We start from the raw sequence: 13,509 nt of genomic DNA, 5'->3' as shown, positions 1-13,509 counted from the left end.
TAGCGTAGAGGTGATGATTTCTCCCATGATCTTAAAAACAAAGCGGACTGATGAGGATTTTTGAAGCACAAGACCATACCAAAAATAAATGCACTGGATAATGAGGAACTCCATTGCATGCACTGTTTCGCTCTAAAGCTTTAGTAGGTTGTTAATGAGGGTCATTTGGCTCAGAGAAGTGTTATTCATGAGCGGGCAGTTCAGGGTAGCTTAGTTATTGTGCCTTTAATGGCTCTTTTTCAGGAGTTGACCTGAAAAGTAAGGTCTTGTTCCTTCGCCTTAGATGTGATTTGTGCTGTCATGGTGCTATAGAAGAGAACCTTGACAAAGGAAACCGATGATGGCATCAAAAATGTTGGGAACTTTAGCCTAAAATATGAAGTTGTACTTTTTTGACATGGAAAAAGCCACTACTTCATAGAACGGCAGTTTGTGTGTGAGAGGGAGAGAGGGATTGAAAACATTTGAAAATAATACGGCATAAAAAAAAAAAACTTAAGATGGCAAACTTTTTACTTTGCTACTTTACTGTATCACTTTTATTCCTCAACAAGCATAGACATTTCTAGCCAGTGTTCCAACAGTTTCCACTGTACAATTTACAGCACATGTGAAAACACCCCTCAGAGATTACAGTAAGATAAACCTTTTCTGCTCTTTTTGGGCAACTTGTATTTGGAGTATTAGTGTTGACAGGGACACGTGATTTCTCTACCTCATCCACCTCCTGTAAATAATAGTACTTGGATATATACGATTTTATAATATATTTCTAAGCTTTCTTCGTCGATTTAAACTGAAATGGTTGACCCAACTTCCAGTTTGATACTTGATATTCTTACACCATGTTCTTTTGGTTTTTTGTCCTACTTTGTCGGTAATGTTTTCCCTATTTGTAGCCATCATGGTGTTTTCTGTCAATGATGTATGCACCTCACAGGGCTTTCTTGTCATCGTGCTTGACAAGTAGACTGTCAAAACCAATGACAATCAAGCATCAAAAGAATACTACACATTGCCTCTGTGTACATGACACTCACACTCTGAACAGGGACTTCTCAAAGTCACCTATTATTGCCGATCTCATTAGTAAGCAAGTCTCAAACAATTTTATAACGGTCATATTATTCCTGTTCTAATGCCTTTTTTCTGTTTAAATCATCTTAACCTGTTCATGTTTCTCTGAAATCCTTTATTGCCTAACTATAGATGGAATTTGTAATTGTGTTTGCTATATGGAAATTCTCTATGAAATCCTTTGGCAAAACAGTGTTTCTAGAAAGCAGCTGGCATTGACCCCAGGTAGAGGCAAGGGAAGGACATGGAATGCCCACAGAGTGGTTTCAAATCTTTCATGTCTCTATTTCTTTTTTGTATTTTTCACTACAGTCAACAACAAAAAAAACTGTTTAATCTCACTTGAGGATTCCTTTGTACAGCCAACCACACACACACACACACACACACACACACACACACACACACACACACACACACACACACACACACACACACACACACACACACACACACACACACACACACACACACACACACACACACAGATCTGTTTCATGAGAGCATAAGAGGTCTGATGTAAGTAACAGAAGGGATTTTGACTCAAAGATGAGTCATCAAAATAATCTTGTCCAAGCAATAAAAGACTCTTAAGTGATGCACATACACACGCCTACACACACACACACACACACACACACACACACACACACACACACACACACACACACACACACACACACACACACACACACACACACACACACACACATCAAAGGAAGTATCAGCTGCAGGTGTGTAAAGTGGGTCGTATTGGGTTTTAGCCACTCCAGTTGGGATTGAGGTGTTACCGTGGTTTATCGGGCGGGAGTTGGGCGACTTAGAGCAAATCACAAATCATATCAACACTGCTGCCGTTAGTTTGTGTATTAAGGAAAGCCTCAGATTCCATCACGGCTGCTTCCCTGTGGAACATTGCACTCACACAGCGCCAGTATTATGAAATAAAGTCATATTATAACTGAGTGAGATGCATGAGTTAGTCACAAATGAGGGTTAAGTCTCATTTATGTGGAATAATGTCAGAAATTAATGTCAAAAAACTAATAAAGCCTTCGCTTTTTAAAATGGAGCAATTACCAGCAATATTTCCAGTATGGTTGTCACTTAAATCAAGGATGAGATCCAGGGAAAACTCTGGAAGATTTTCTCCCAGGCACTTGTAGACACTTCATCCGGATTCTGTGTCTGTTTACAGATGTGGATGTGAGCTCAGGGTTTAGAGAAGCTATATGGAAATAGAGGATGAGGGTTTAGTGATGCAAGGCAAACCTTAAGCCCCCCCAGTGCACTCCCGTGTATCAGACTTCAATGACCGCAGCCCTGTGGAGCACAACGGTACGCCTCAATATGTATGGAAATGAGAGGGAATCATGCTAACGTGTATTCAGTCTCTTTAAACATGCTAATGGTGTCATTACAGATTCGACCCTGCATCACCTCTCCCAACACCCCCCCCCCCCCCCCCCCCCCCCTCATCAGAACCTCTGCTGTCTTTCTGTCTTTTTTCCTGACCTGAAACAGATGTGGTTTTAATTATTCAAAGAAATATACGTAGACCGAGTCCGATCCACTCGACTGAGCTCCTCTCTGCACCCTTTCCCTTCACTTCCCTATCCCCTCTGCCTCCATCCTTCGCTAACTCTACCCAAAACCTCCCTCCCTCTTCTCCTCTTTTAAAGTTGGGGATTGAACGACTCGATTTCAAAACCGCGCACGTCCCGGTGACTCAAGTGAGGGGTTTGTTCCGCTGCCACACTTCCGTTCACAAATGCTCTGGCTTGGGCAGGAGGGAGGAGAGAGGAGGGAGAAATCCCTGTTAATCTAGTGAATCTGGCTCTCTCCGTCTCTTTTGTTCACTGTTACTGGGACTCTGGTGCATTGATCTCTAGGGAAGCATGTAGGGTGGGTGTGTGGGGTTTGGGGTTGGGTGAGAAGGAGGTTTGTTTAACAATGCAGTCTACATGCATTGAAGGAGTCTAACACCCTATAGTGACAACATGTGAATGATCACAATGTGTGCCTATTTTGCTATAAGAGATGACCATGTTGACATACATTGCTAAACTAGTGTAGGAAAAAAGGACTACGAGAGCGTTAGACCTTTGATTTCAATACGATGAGGCTGGCATTTCTGTCGCATGTGCCCCTTACACCTGTATCAAATTGAAGATATTTTTACTGACGGAAATCCAGCTCAAAAATGTGTCAAGTTGTTATCTTTAGAAAGTAATTTATTGCTCTAATTGCACTAAAGCTAAATACAGGAGGTCATTCAAATGACTAAGGAATACATTTAGTGCAAGCACACACACAATAAAAATAACTCTGCTTTTACTATGGCTCCTGTGAAAAACTCAGCATTGCCAGTCCATCATAACTGTGGGCTCCTTTGTATTGACACATTTTCACATGTTGTATTCCTTAACAGACTTTTCTCCAGTTGCCTGTTTCCCTGAAGTGGGCATACGGTGCACTTGGCATGCACACATGCTGTGGCGGGGGACGCTTGTTTTGTTGATCTGTGTTTAATGAAAATGACCACACAGAGCAGATTTGGCCATTAGCTCAGCAAGGCCCTGTAATCACTACAAGTTGTTTCCCTTTTTTTCTTGCAGTTCATTATTGAACAAACAATCTGTGGGGAGAAAAGCTTGTGTAGCTGCCATCTTCTTTCTCCCTCGTTTTATTTCCCTCTGCTAGGCTGCACTTTGGAAAGTATTGATTTTGGTGGCTTGAAAATAACAAACCGGGGACCTTCCAAGTGGGGTAATAAACAGGCTCTGCAAAAAGAAAAAAAATTAAGAAAGCACAAATGAAGTGTGTGGCCAAAACTAATAATCAGCCACTGTATATGCTAAAAATCAGTCAGCTAGAGTTAATCACTGTCACTGCTGGGTGCCATCCTCTATCTTTTGGTAGCTAGAAAAAAGCACGTGGATAGTAGGTGAGGACGATGGGTCGTAAAGATCTTCAAACCCACAGCAGGGTAAATATGAGTCACCCAACAGACCTCAGTTATTGGCCAGTAAAATAAAGTCTAAGTGTGATGTGTGGCACTGATTGTAACGCTGTGTTCATGCTGATGGAGAATAACACACCTCAAATAAACTTTATTGTGTGTTTATGCATGCAGCTTAAGTACCAATACAAATGGACATGCATCAACATTTGTACACCAAGCATTATCATTTTATTCAGTGATTCTACAAATGTTACAGTATGTTTAACTGCAAAAAGTAGCTTTTTGTTATCTTGTTTTCAAACTAATGTATGGACCGATAAACACATGAATACACACATACTGTACTGACACACAGACTCACCAGACTCTTGCCAGTCTGTTTCTATTAATGGTAATCAGCAGGGCAATGATGACAGAACTGTGTCTGTGGCTTACTTACTGATGGCTGATGGCCATGCTCTCTGACAGCTGTCAGACGCCATGACTACACTGCCAGGGCCCTCCTTAGGACTTATTTCAGCTCAGCACATCAGCTGCAACAGCACTTCACACACAAACTTGTTGATTATCAGCATCATCGGGGCCGGCGTGGAAAGACTTCTCTGACCGCCTGTCTGCTAATGACAGCCACCATGATGGTGGATGGTGGAAAGAGGACACAGCCTGTCACTTTGATTCATCCAACTGCAGCTCCAACTGGGTGGCTCCGCGCCAAACTCTCGACAGTTGCTATATCCTCTCCTAAATGACATTTAAAGTGTGAAGCAATGGCTGTCCTTGTGGCTCAGTCACCCCAGGCAGGGCCCCGGACATGAGAGCCGAACCCTGTGCCAAGTTTTGCATTGAGGTCACAAACCCGCAAGCAAGTTCTCCTCACTCAGATGCTCTAACTCAACTCGCTGGCATGATTGCATCTGAGTAAAGTGACCTTCAAGATAGATGTTGCCAATCATCTGATGTACGCCTGACTCCTTTTTTCATCCCAGTTTGATTTATTTAGTTTGTTTATTTTTCTTCTCTGCTGCTTTATTTATATGCCCCTCTTGGCATGTACACATATGTATTCTGTACATTTTGTGAAAGCTTAAGGTAATGCCCTTAATTACCCTTGATGTACAATTTGACATGTATAAGAACTGAAGGGTAGGAGAAGAACAATTGAGATTTCTTTGTGGATGTAAATAATACATTTTAATGAACATTGACATGTTGTTACTGCATTTCTATTTTTATATATACTATTATATTTGTAATAGTGTTACTTCATGGTCAATGGTAATTTTCTACTACTGAATATTGTATAATTGACAAATAAAAGGATGAATTGCAATCAGTTTACCAGAAAGTGTGTACTGCAGGAAGCAGGATGAGAGCTGCCTGCAGACGAAAACAACACAGGAACAAGACGTAACAACTTGAAGCACTACCCTAGATAGCACATTCAGTTATGTTTAATGGCTTGATCTCAGATGGAAGAGAATTCTAGATATCTGCAAGGTAGACTGACACATAATTATTAAGTGCATTCAACTTTTGTTCACTCCCACTTACAGATTCCAGACCTGAACTTTGAAAGTGCATAATTTTCAACAGCCTATAATCAGCAGAACACATTACAATAGCTTAAAATAGCTCAAATCAGAGAGACTCAGTCGAGTGTTCTCTTTGAAATAAATTATTACAAGTGTAAAACAAGAGCAATGTAGATGTCAAAAAAGATTGTATGAAGTAGACACTAAAGCTCTTGATCATGTTGCCAAACATGTTACCAAATGGAAAGCTAACCAAATATACTGTAGCATCATGCACTTGTGGTGCATTGTTGGCTGAAAGCACACTGAGACTCATACACTGGGAAACTTGAAAATAGCTGCTCAAAGCTAGCAGGCACTACAGTTTGATAAAATACCTCTTAGCCATGTACTAGATTGAAACCATTATGCGCAGCTAAAACCCTCACTAACTCAAACCCCTCTGTCACTCTGTCCACAGTCTATCCGAGAAGTGACAGGCTATGTGTTAGTGGCCCTGAACCAGTTTGACTACCTGCCGTTGGAGAACTTGAGGATCATCCGAGGGAACAAGCTGTATGAGGACCGCTACTCCCTCGCAATCTTCCTCAACTACAGACGTGATGGAAATTTCGGATTACGCCAGTTGGGTCTGAAGAACCTCACAGGCGAGTCATTCAATAGTTCTATGCCTGCTTAAGTGTCTGTGTTGCGTGTTGTGAGAATTTGACTGGCTTTTATAAAAAGTTGTGGCCTGTAAGCTAATGATGGTGCAACTTTACTTTGAATGCAATTATTATAATTTTTAAAGCTTGTTTTTACATGAAATCAAATATTTAACATTCTTTATTTCCATGCCTCCTGGAGTTTGTGTTCATGTTTACCCTATCATTCAGAACCTGCTGGGCCCTCCTAAAAGGCTACGACAGCTAATGATGAGATGCTTTTACTCCTAAGGCTAAAATCAGAAGCTCATTACTGACCAAGGTTCTGTTTTACTCTGAAGCACACTGCCCAGCATGGGTAAAGCAATCTTCTCCAAAACGTGTATGTAATGTTATTTTTTATAATGGATGAGTCAGAAGCAGTCTTTGCAAATGGAGGCCATCCACTCATCAGTGTGGTCGAGTGGAAGCCGACAAGTATTTTGAAAGCTTTTTTGGGGGGGGATTGGAATGCTTCACAGACTCTCACCTAACATTTATTATTCACTTCTCTCACTACCGTGTTTCAAATTGCAATCCTTGGAGTTAATGATTTAAAAAAGTTCTTACAGCTGAAATCGTCTGTGATCAGATCCTGCTTGTTTGGGTGCTAGAGTTAATCAAAAGTTGCCTAGAAATAGTTTATCTACTCTCTGCTTTATAATTATCTTTGCTGACTAGCAACATATATTAATGTCGTTTCACACTGATCTAAGTTGTGTCCCATCTTTTCCCAAAACACTATCGGAAAGTACATTGTGCAATTAATACATTTGCCAATGTGCCGGCAGTGGTTTATTGGCTTCTATCACCTTCAAACAAGGACATATACAGAGTCTGTCTCTTCTTCTTCTCCCAATAACCCGACTGGTGCTGTTATCACAACTAAACAACCCTCTCCCACTAAGGGATACGATGCTGACTTGTGATGCTGTGAAAAGATGTTATCACCTCTGTTGTTTCCAACCATTGCCTATCACTGGAAACAAAGTGTCCGTCGTCTGATTTACAACCCTCTCTGCATTCGACCCCAGCCTGTTTCCTCAGAAGTTGGAGCGACAGTGAATGTGATTGCTGATAGATAGCGTAATAAGTAAGAAAACGTTGTCTGGGAGGCTCTGTCTTTCTCTGAACAATAGATCCTTGTTCTGCTAGGTTTTCTGCAGGCACACTGACCTTGAGGTCAGCGAGACATGAAGCTCTTGACTTGCAAAAATACGTAGAATATTCTCCAATGCAGGGCTAAGTGGGGCATGCTGGGGCCAGCTCATCATCTGTGCAACACAAGAGCAGGTGTTATTCACTCATTTCCAACCACACTGATATTCTGAGTGACTGAAAATTAAGAAATAATCAATCAGCTAAATAACACTAACGGCTCGTCTACACTACAGGCATCGAAAAATGCTTTCAACGCTTCGCCCATTCACTTGAATGGGGTGACGTAGAAGATTTTTAATCTTCGCCGAACTGCATTGTGGGGAGCATGGCATGGCTTTGCAAGCATCACGAGCATCTATCGGCATCAAAAGTTGAGCAATGTTCAACTTTTGAGGCTCGATGCTTGGCATCAGCCAATCAAATCCCGTTTATGCAAATCCCGCCAGTGCAAGCCCTAGCCAATCAAACCGCGTGCAAGCTGGGAGAGCCAGACCGCAGTTCATTTCCTCATATTCCAAATGAGATATTACGGTAATAAATCACCCGGTTCTTTACGACCAGAACTATTTACCGGGATACAAACCGGAGGAACCAGGCATGGAGGGAGGTGGCAGAGACAGTGGGTGAAACTGGTAGGTTTTTCGTCTGTTTGGAGATATCCAGTTTACTTCGTTTTAACATTCCTATTGCTTTGTATGTCGGGGGCGGGAGATTCATGTGATTGGTTGTTGGTCGCGTTGCTCGCAAAAAATCGCCATTCTTCAGACACGCCCACCTTCAAGATTTTTTGATGCCTGTAGTGTAGACGGGCCGTAAGTAGAAAATAAGTCCTGGGGCCTCATTTATAAACGGTGCGTACGCACAAAAGATGGCGTATGCCAGTTTCTACACACTGTTTGCGATTTATAAAAAACTAACTTGGCGGGAAAATGTGCGGTCCTCCACGCAAACTCTGACCCATGCGTACGCACTAAGCACAAACACGGGAGGGACGAGAAACTGTGACACCGTTGGCAGAAGGAAGAATGGAGAGAAATATGTGGAAATAATATCATAAATAAAATGTTACCTCTCATTTATCATATATGAATAATTCATTTTCCCAAATTGATTAAAGCCAATCTTAAAATGATTTAACAAACGCCTGTTTGAGACTCCTCAGTGCACACAAAAACATAACTGGGAGAAATAAATAAATACGGAAATGTTATTGATCACCCCTCGATTATGTTCTCTTTTTAAGAAATGTATTCTCATAAATGATGCGGTAAGCAGGAGGACAGAATTACTTTAAACTGACGCCGTTTTGCATTTCTATAGGTTGTAGATACGAGCATGGTTTTATATACTATCATGTTTAATCATGTTTTATGCCGTTCGCCAATAGCCTACTTGATAAATCGCTCGTAAAACACAGGAGGTATGGAAACTAAGAACACCATAGGCTATGTGGTCAATTGTACAACACATTAGTTTATTTTTCTTTAACTGGTGGATTATGGATATATAGTTGCTGATCGAAAGCTGGAACACAAACCACCGAATACAAAAACATAATTCAGATCCAGTCGTCATGACTCCACTCCGGAGGGATTCCCCGATCATTTCTTACAGTTTCTCATCAAGGGGGGGTCTCCTGTCCCCGGTACAAACACACTGCCTGAGGAAGGCTATGTGTATTTTTTTTGTCATTAACCTTTTTCGGACCACTTATTTATTTATTTTGGTGACGATTTGACCTCCATGCTGCTACTCTTCAAACTGCATCCACCAAACAATATGATTTATCTCGACCTCCCCAAAATAACCAAAATCTGACACGGTGTGTCGTCATTTCCTGCAATCTTCTTCATGCAGTCAGTCAAAATGAATGAATGAAAGGGCATTTATTTGACTATTTATAGGCAAATATGGGTGTTACGTGAAGCCCGCAAAAGCTGCACCGCATTTCGAGTTGATTGTGATTTATAAAGGGAAACCGGCGTAGGATGTGCCGTACGCAAGTCCTGTGCCGGTACACTGTCTTTTATGAATCGGAGAGTGTCGGTGCATATGTATTTGCTTTGTCCTTCGCAAGCAACCTTCCTACGTCAATCCTACGCAAGGCTTTATAAATGAGGCCCCTGGTCAGTTGTGTTAAGTCCAACTGTTCCAACACTGTTATGTTTTCTTCCCTTTTTTCACTTCAGTGCTATCATAACATGAATTATTTTGCTTATTATCTTTTACACATAGGACTGCATGAAAAATGAGTTTTGAATGATTTATTAGGTGGCTCCACAAAGTGCCATGCATGTCCTCGTTGATGTCAGTAAAATGTGCTTTGAAATGAGTTTCGGTGCTCATTTCTTTGTGGGGATGGGCTCCCAGAGCAAGCAGATTGGCCTGGTGGCACACAGTAGACTTAAGCTTTTCACCCCTTGATGCTGTGGAAGTAATATTGCATAAATGCATTAATAAATAATATAAGCCTTATTGCAAGTAGGTCAAGGAGACACCGAGGCAACATGAGAAAGACAATGTCATTGCACTGGAATGGAAAAGTGCTCTCTGTAGTGAGAGATCACAATTAATTCAGAAAGTACACTTTATTTCAACTTTTGAGGGAGACACATAGCACTGAGCGTGTGTCTCTGCTGTTTCCAAACCCTTTGTTTAAATAATTCAATTGTCTCTCATTGTTCTCCTCATCTGTTCCTTCCTGGTGATCCCCCAGAGCTGTCCACGACTGTGTGTGCAAAAACAGTGTGTGCTTGTGATAATGTTCTAACTTCAATTCTCTCTTGCATGTTGCGCCATACTTAGGGAATCGCGTTGGTCCAGCACCACTAGCAGTTTTTTGCCAAGCTGGTCCTCTTCATTGTGGTGCCAAGATAAAGCCAGTGCTAAGGGAACCAGGGCTGGACTGTGTGAGAAGCTGCTGTTTGATGTGCTATCCATGGCCTCAAGCCATGAAGTGAAGGGGGAAGTTATACACAACAGCCATGGCCTGAATCTGCTCCACTTGATAAATCTGATTGTTTGAGTTTCACCCTGGTTTTTCTATTCCTGTTAACAAGTAGAATAGTGCAAACTTAATATTGTAATGCAAAACATTTCTAATGACACATAGGTCTTGTTCTTGGAGGATCCTCTCAATTAATTTCTCTCGACATACCAAACAGAAGTCTAAAATGCTACCCTTGGTTCCTAAAAGCTTAGATTCTACCTTGGACCCAGATCAGGTCCAACTTATATAAAGTATAATTGTTACTAGATGCTTTTACCTGGCTACCTGTCTCTAATTCCTAAATGGATCAAAGCCATATTGCTATCTGCCTTGGCTTCATCATCATTGATATGATGTGTTCCTTTTTTTAGGCTTTGGCTTCTCATTGGTTGTTGTCATCATGCTGCTATTCCAGCATATGTTTTCTCTATATGTTTGGGTTTATTAGTTGCAACTTCATTTTTGATAATGTGCATCTTAAGTTACAAAAGATTATCCAGAATCCTTCCCAAATGATTGGACCAGTAACATACCTTAAATACCAACGTATCTATTTATAACAGGAAACATTTCTTGAAGGGACTGTCATATTACTGCACAGTTGCACCTGACAGTTGAAGAAGCTCTGTTTGCTGCTGAGGTATAAGATTTAAGTATGTCAGCTTGAACCATCAGGATAGATCCACTACTGTACATCAAGCAGTACATCAAAACTCTTCCCTTCCGTTAAGTGCTTTAGTGAGGCCGAGGCTGGCTGTCTCATTCATTACACGGCGTTTGATGTTCCTGTCATATAGGTCCACTGTTCCTTTGCCAGCAGCTCCCAGGATACGTGTAAAATGATCGATATAACCCATAAGGAACATATATAAATGATATAAAATATGAACTACAAAAGGGGCTAATCGAGGGAAGGCTCAGTAAGCGACCACTTCAGTTCTGAAACCCACCCGTATTTCTACTTGGGTTGAAATTGCCTTAGGATGAAATCAATTTGTCGCTAGTATATTGTAGCATTGCACTTATTGATTTTTCTGGTGCACTCTCTGTGAGCTGTGAGGGGACTCTCTGGATTTAAGGGGACTGCAGGATGGAGTGTAGGAGGTCTAAGTCTGAGCTGGGATAGGACTCCCTTCGATGCACCTTTCAATCAAGCTTAGCTAAGTTATCCTCATGAATATGAAATATAAGACAGTCAAGCTTGGAAAAGTTGAGGGATGGTGTGTGTGCACAGGGGTGTGTGTAGCACTGAATAAGAAATGTAAGACCCTTGGCTTGTGTGTGAAAAGTTTAGTTGAGTTGTTTGTTTGATACGAGTTTGTGAGAAAGACATTTATGTATAGAAAGTGATATTGTGAGGACTTGCCTCCTATCCTAAGACAAAAAGCTGGTATGTGAAAGGTTTTTATTTCAAGATTTTTGTGATCACTGCAAAACATAAGCTTTGACAATTTTTTTTTGTTACCTTTTCTCCCCATAGCGAGATAAAGGTTAAACAGAGCGGTCTCCTGACATTTTCAAAGTTCCTAATCTGTATTTTGATGCATGCTGACCCGCAGTGTCTTGCTTCCTGCTTAGGCAAACATTTTCAGCACTTCCGTCTGGATTCACATGAACCCCGGGCAGCTTCTGTGCTTTCACATGGTAATTACAGGCTGCTTCCCTGGCAAAGTAATAACAGCCTCAATAAGGAGCACAACACAGATGAGCTCTCCGAGTTATCGCATTTTACTGCGACCCACCCCCTCCCTCCCTCCCTACCTCTTCCCTTCCCTCATCTTATCCAGTATCGTTTAATTTTTTTTTCAGTTTTGTTTTGTGTTGTTGATTCATTTTCCTAACCACCCAACGCCTGCACTGCGTCTGTCCAAAATGAAGCATCCAATCTGAGGCCCCATCTGCTGAATGATCCTCTCTCGTTGCATGCATGTACACAAGCCTGTGTTTTACGCCAAGGCGTTATCCACTCCTTCATGGCCCATCTGCTCTCTCTTTATCCACCCTGTTTTCTGTCTTCCTTCAATCGCTTTATCCCTCTTTCCTTGGCTCTGTGACTCTCATCATATTTTAGTTGGCTGTCTTGATTTGTCACATTGATGCCTTCAACACAAATGCATGCAATGTAATTTTGTACCATGTTCCACAGCACCTGTTTGAGCACAGTCCTATTGTGTTCTTCAAAGCCCACTGAAATAGTTTGATAGGAAAAACTCAGTGAGTGAAAGCCATAACCTGCTGAACATGTATTGTTCATTGCACAAGGAAGGCAGAGAAAGGAGGAGATGGGTTAGAGTAAGTTGAAGCGGACTTTTTGGCTCAGTGTGGTTTCCCCAGACAACGGACTGCTGAGAGGGAAACATCAAATTGCTGCCTTCTTCTGATCCCTGAGACTTCCATTCACCCTCTAACTACTAACAGAAGAAAGAGCAATTCAGCCACAGGAGGCAGGCAAGATTGGTTCAGTGCACGTCGCCAGAATTTAGTTGAGCCTCTTGCCTGGCAGCCCACAGACCTTAGGTCTCCTTCAATTGTGTGTCTAATTGATTACTTCCCATGCAATTAATCTTGTGTCACACTCAATATTTCACCACTCCTGAGAGGGGCAAGAGGGACTTTCTTTTTGAAGGACGACATTCACATTGTCACATTTGTACGCCTCTAATGTGGTTCGTGAGAAGGCACATGTTAAATTGAAGTCCGTAACGGGCCATCAGTGTTGTTTGGTGCTAATTGATTGCCCTGTAGTACCACTGTGTGACAGAGATAGTTAAACTATTAAGGCCCTGACACACCAAACTGACACCAAAGAACACGTCCCGACCCAATTGTTGTGTCGCCTCACGTCTCCTGTGTCTTGGCCAAAAAGTCGCACTGGAACACACCGCAAAGACTTCAGCCGACGGCCAAGTAGCACGTACGCACTGCGCATGCGTGAGTGGTAATAACTCTCCTTACCAGCAGGTAGCGGTAGTGTGTATTCGTCATTCAAAAGAGGCAACCGGAAGACAGACTGCGTGATATATGCAAACAACAAATAGCGTGCATTCCATTTCACTCTCGTCCATCACAGACTGTTTCACAAATTGTTTCACATAACGACTT

The 13,509-nt window shown here is 41.8% G+C and overlaps 1 protein-coding gene across 1 annotated transcript in view; it reads left to right on the top strand.

The window, feature by feature from the left end:
* erbb4b (erb-b2 receptor tyrosine kinase 4b) overlaps positions 1-13,509 on the top strand; it is a 309,188-nt gene that overhangs the window by 179,405 nt on the left and 116,274 nt on the right. Inside the window, exon 3 of the mRNA XM_079665758.1 lies at positions 6,035-6,252. Within this exon, the coding sequence (XP_079521884.1) occupies positions 6,035-6,252 (218 nt within the window). The remainder of the gene's footprint in view (positions 1-6,034; positions 6,253-13,509) is intronic.

The sequence above is a fragment of the Notothenia rossii genome (assembly GCF_949606895.1).
Source record: "Notothenia rossii genome assembly, chromosome: 2".
NCBI classification, from domain to species: Eukaryota; Metazoa; Chordata; class Actinopteri; order Perciformes; family Nototheniidae; genus Notothenia; species Notothenia rossii.
The sequence above is the reverse complement of the archived record's forward strand: the minus strand, read 5'-3'. Positions and strand labels throughout refer to the sequence as shown.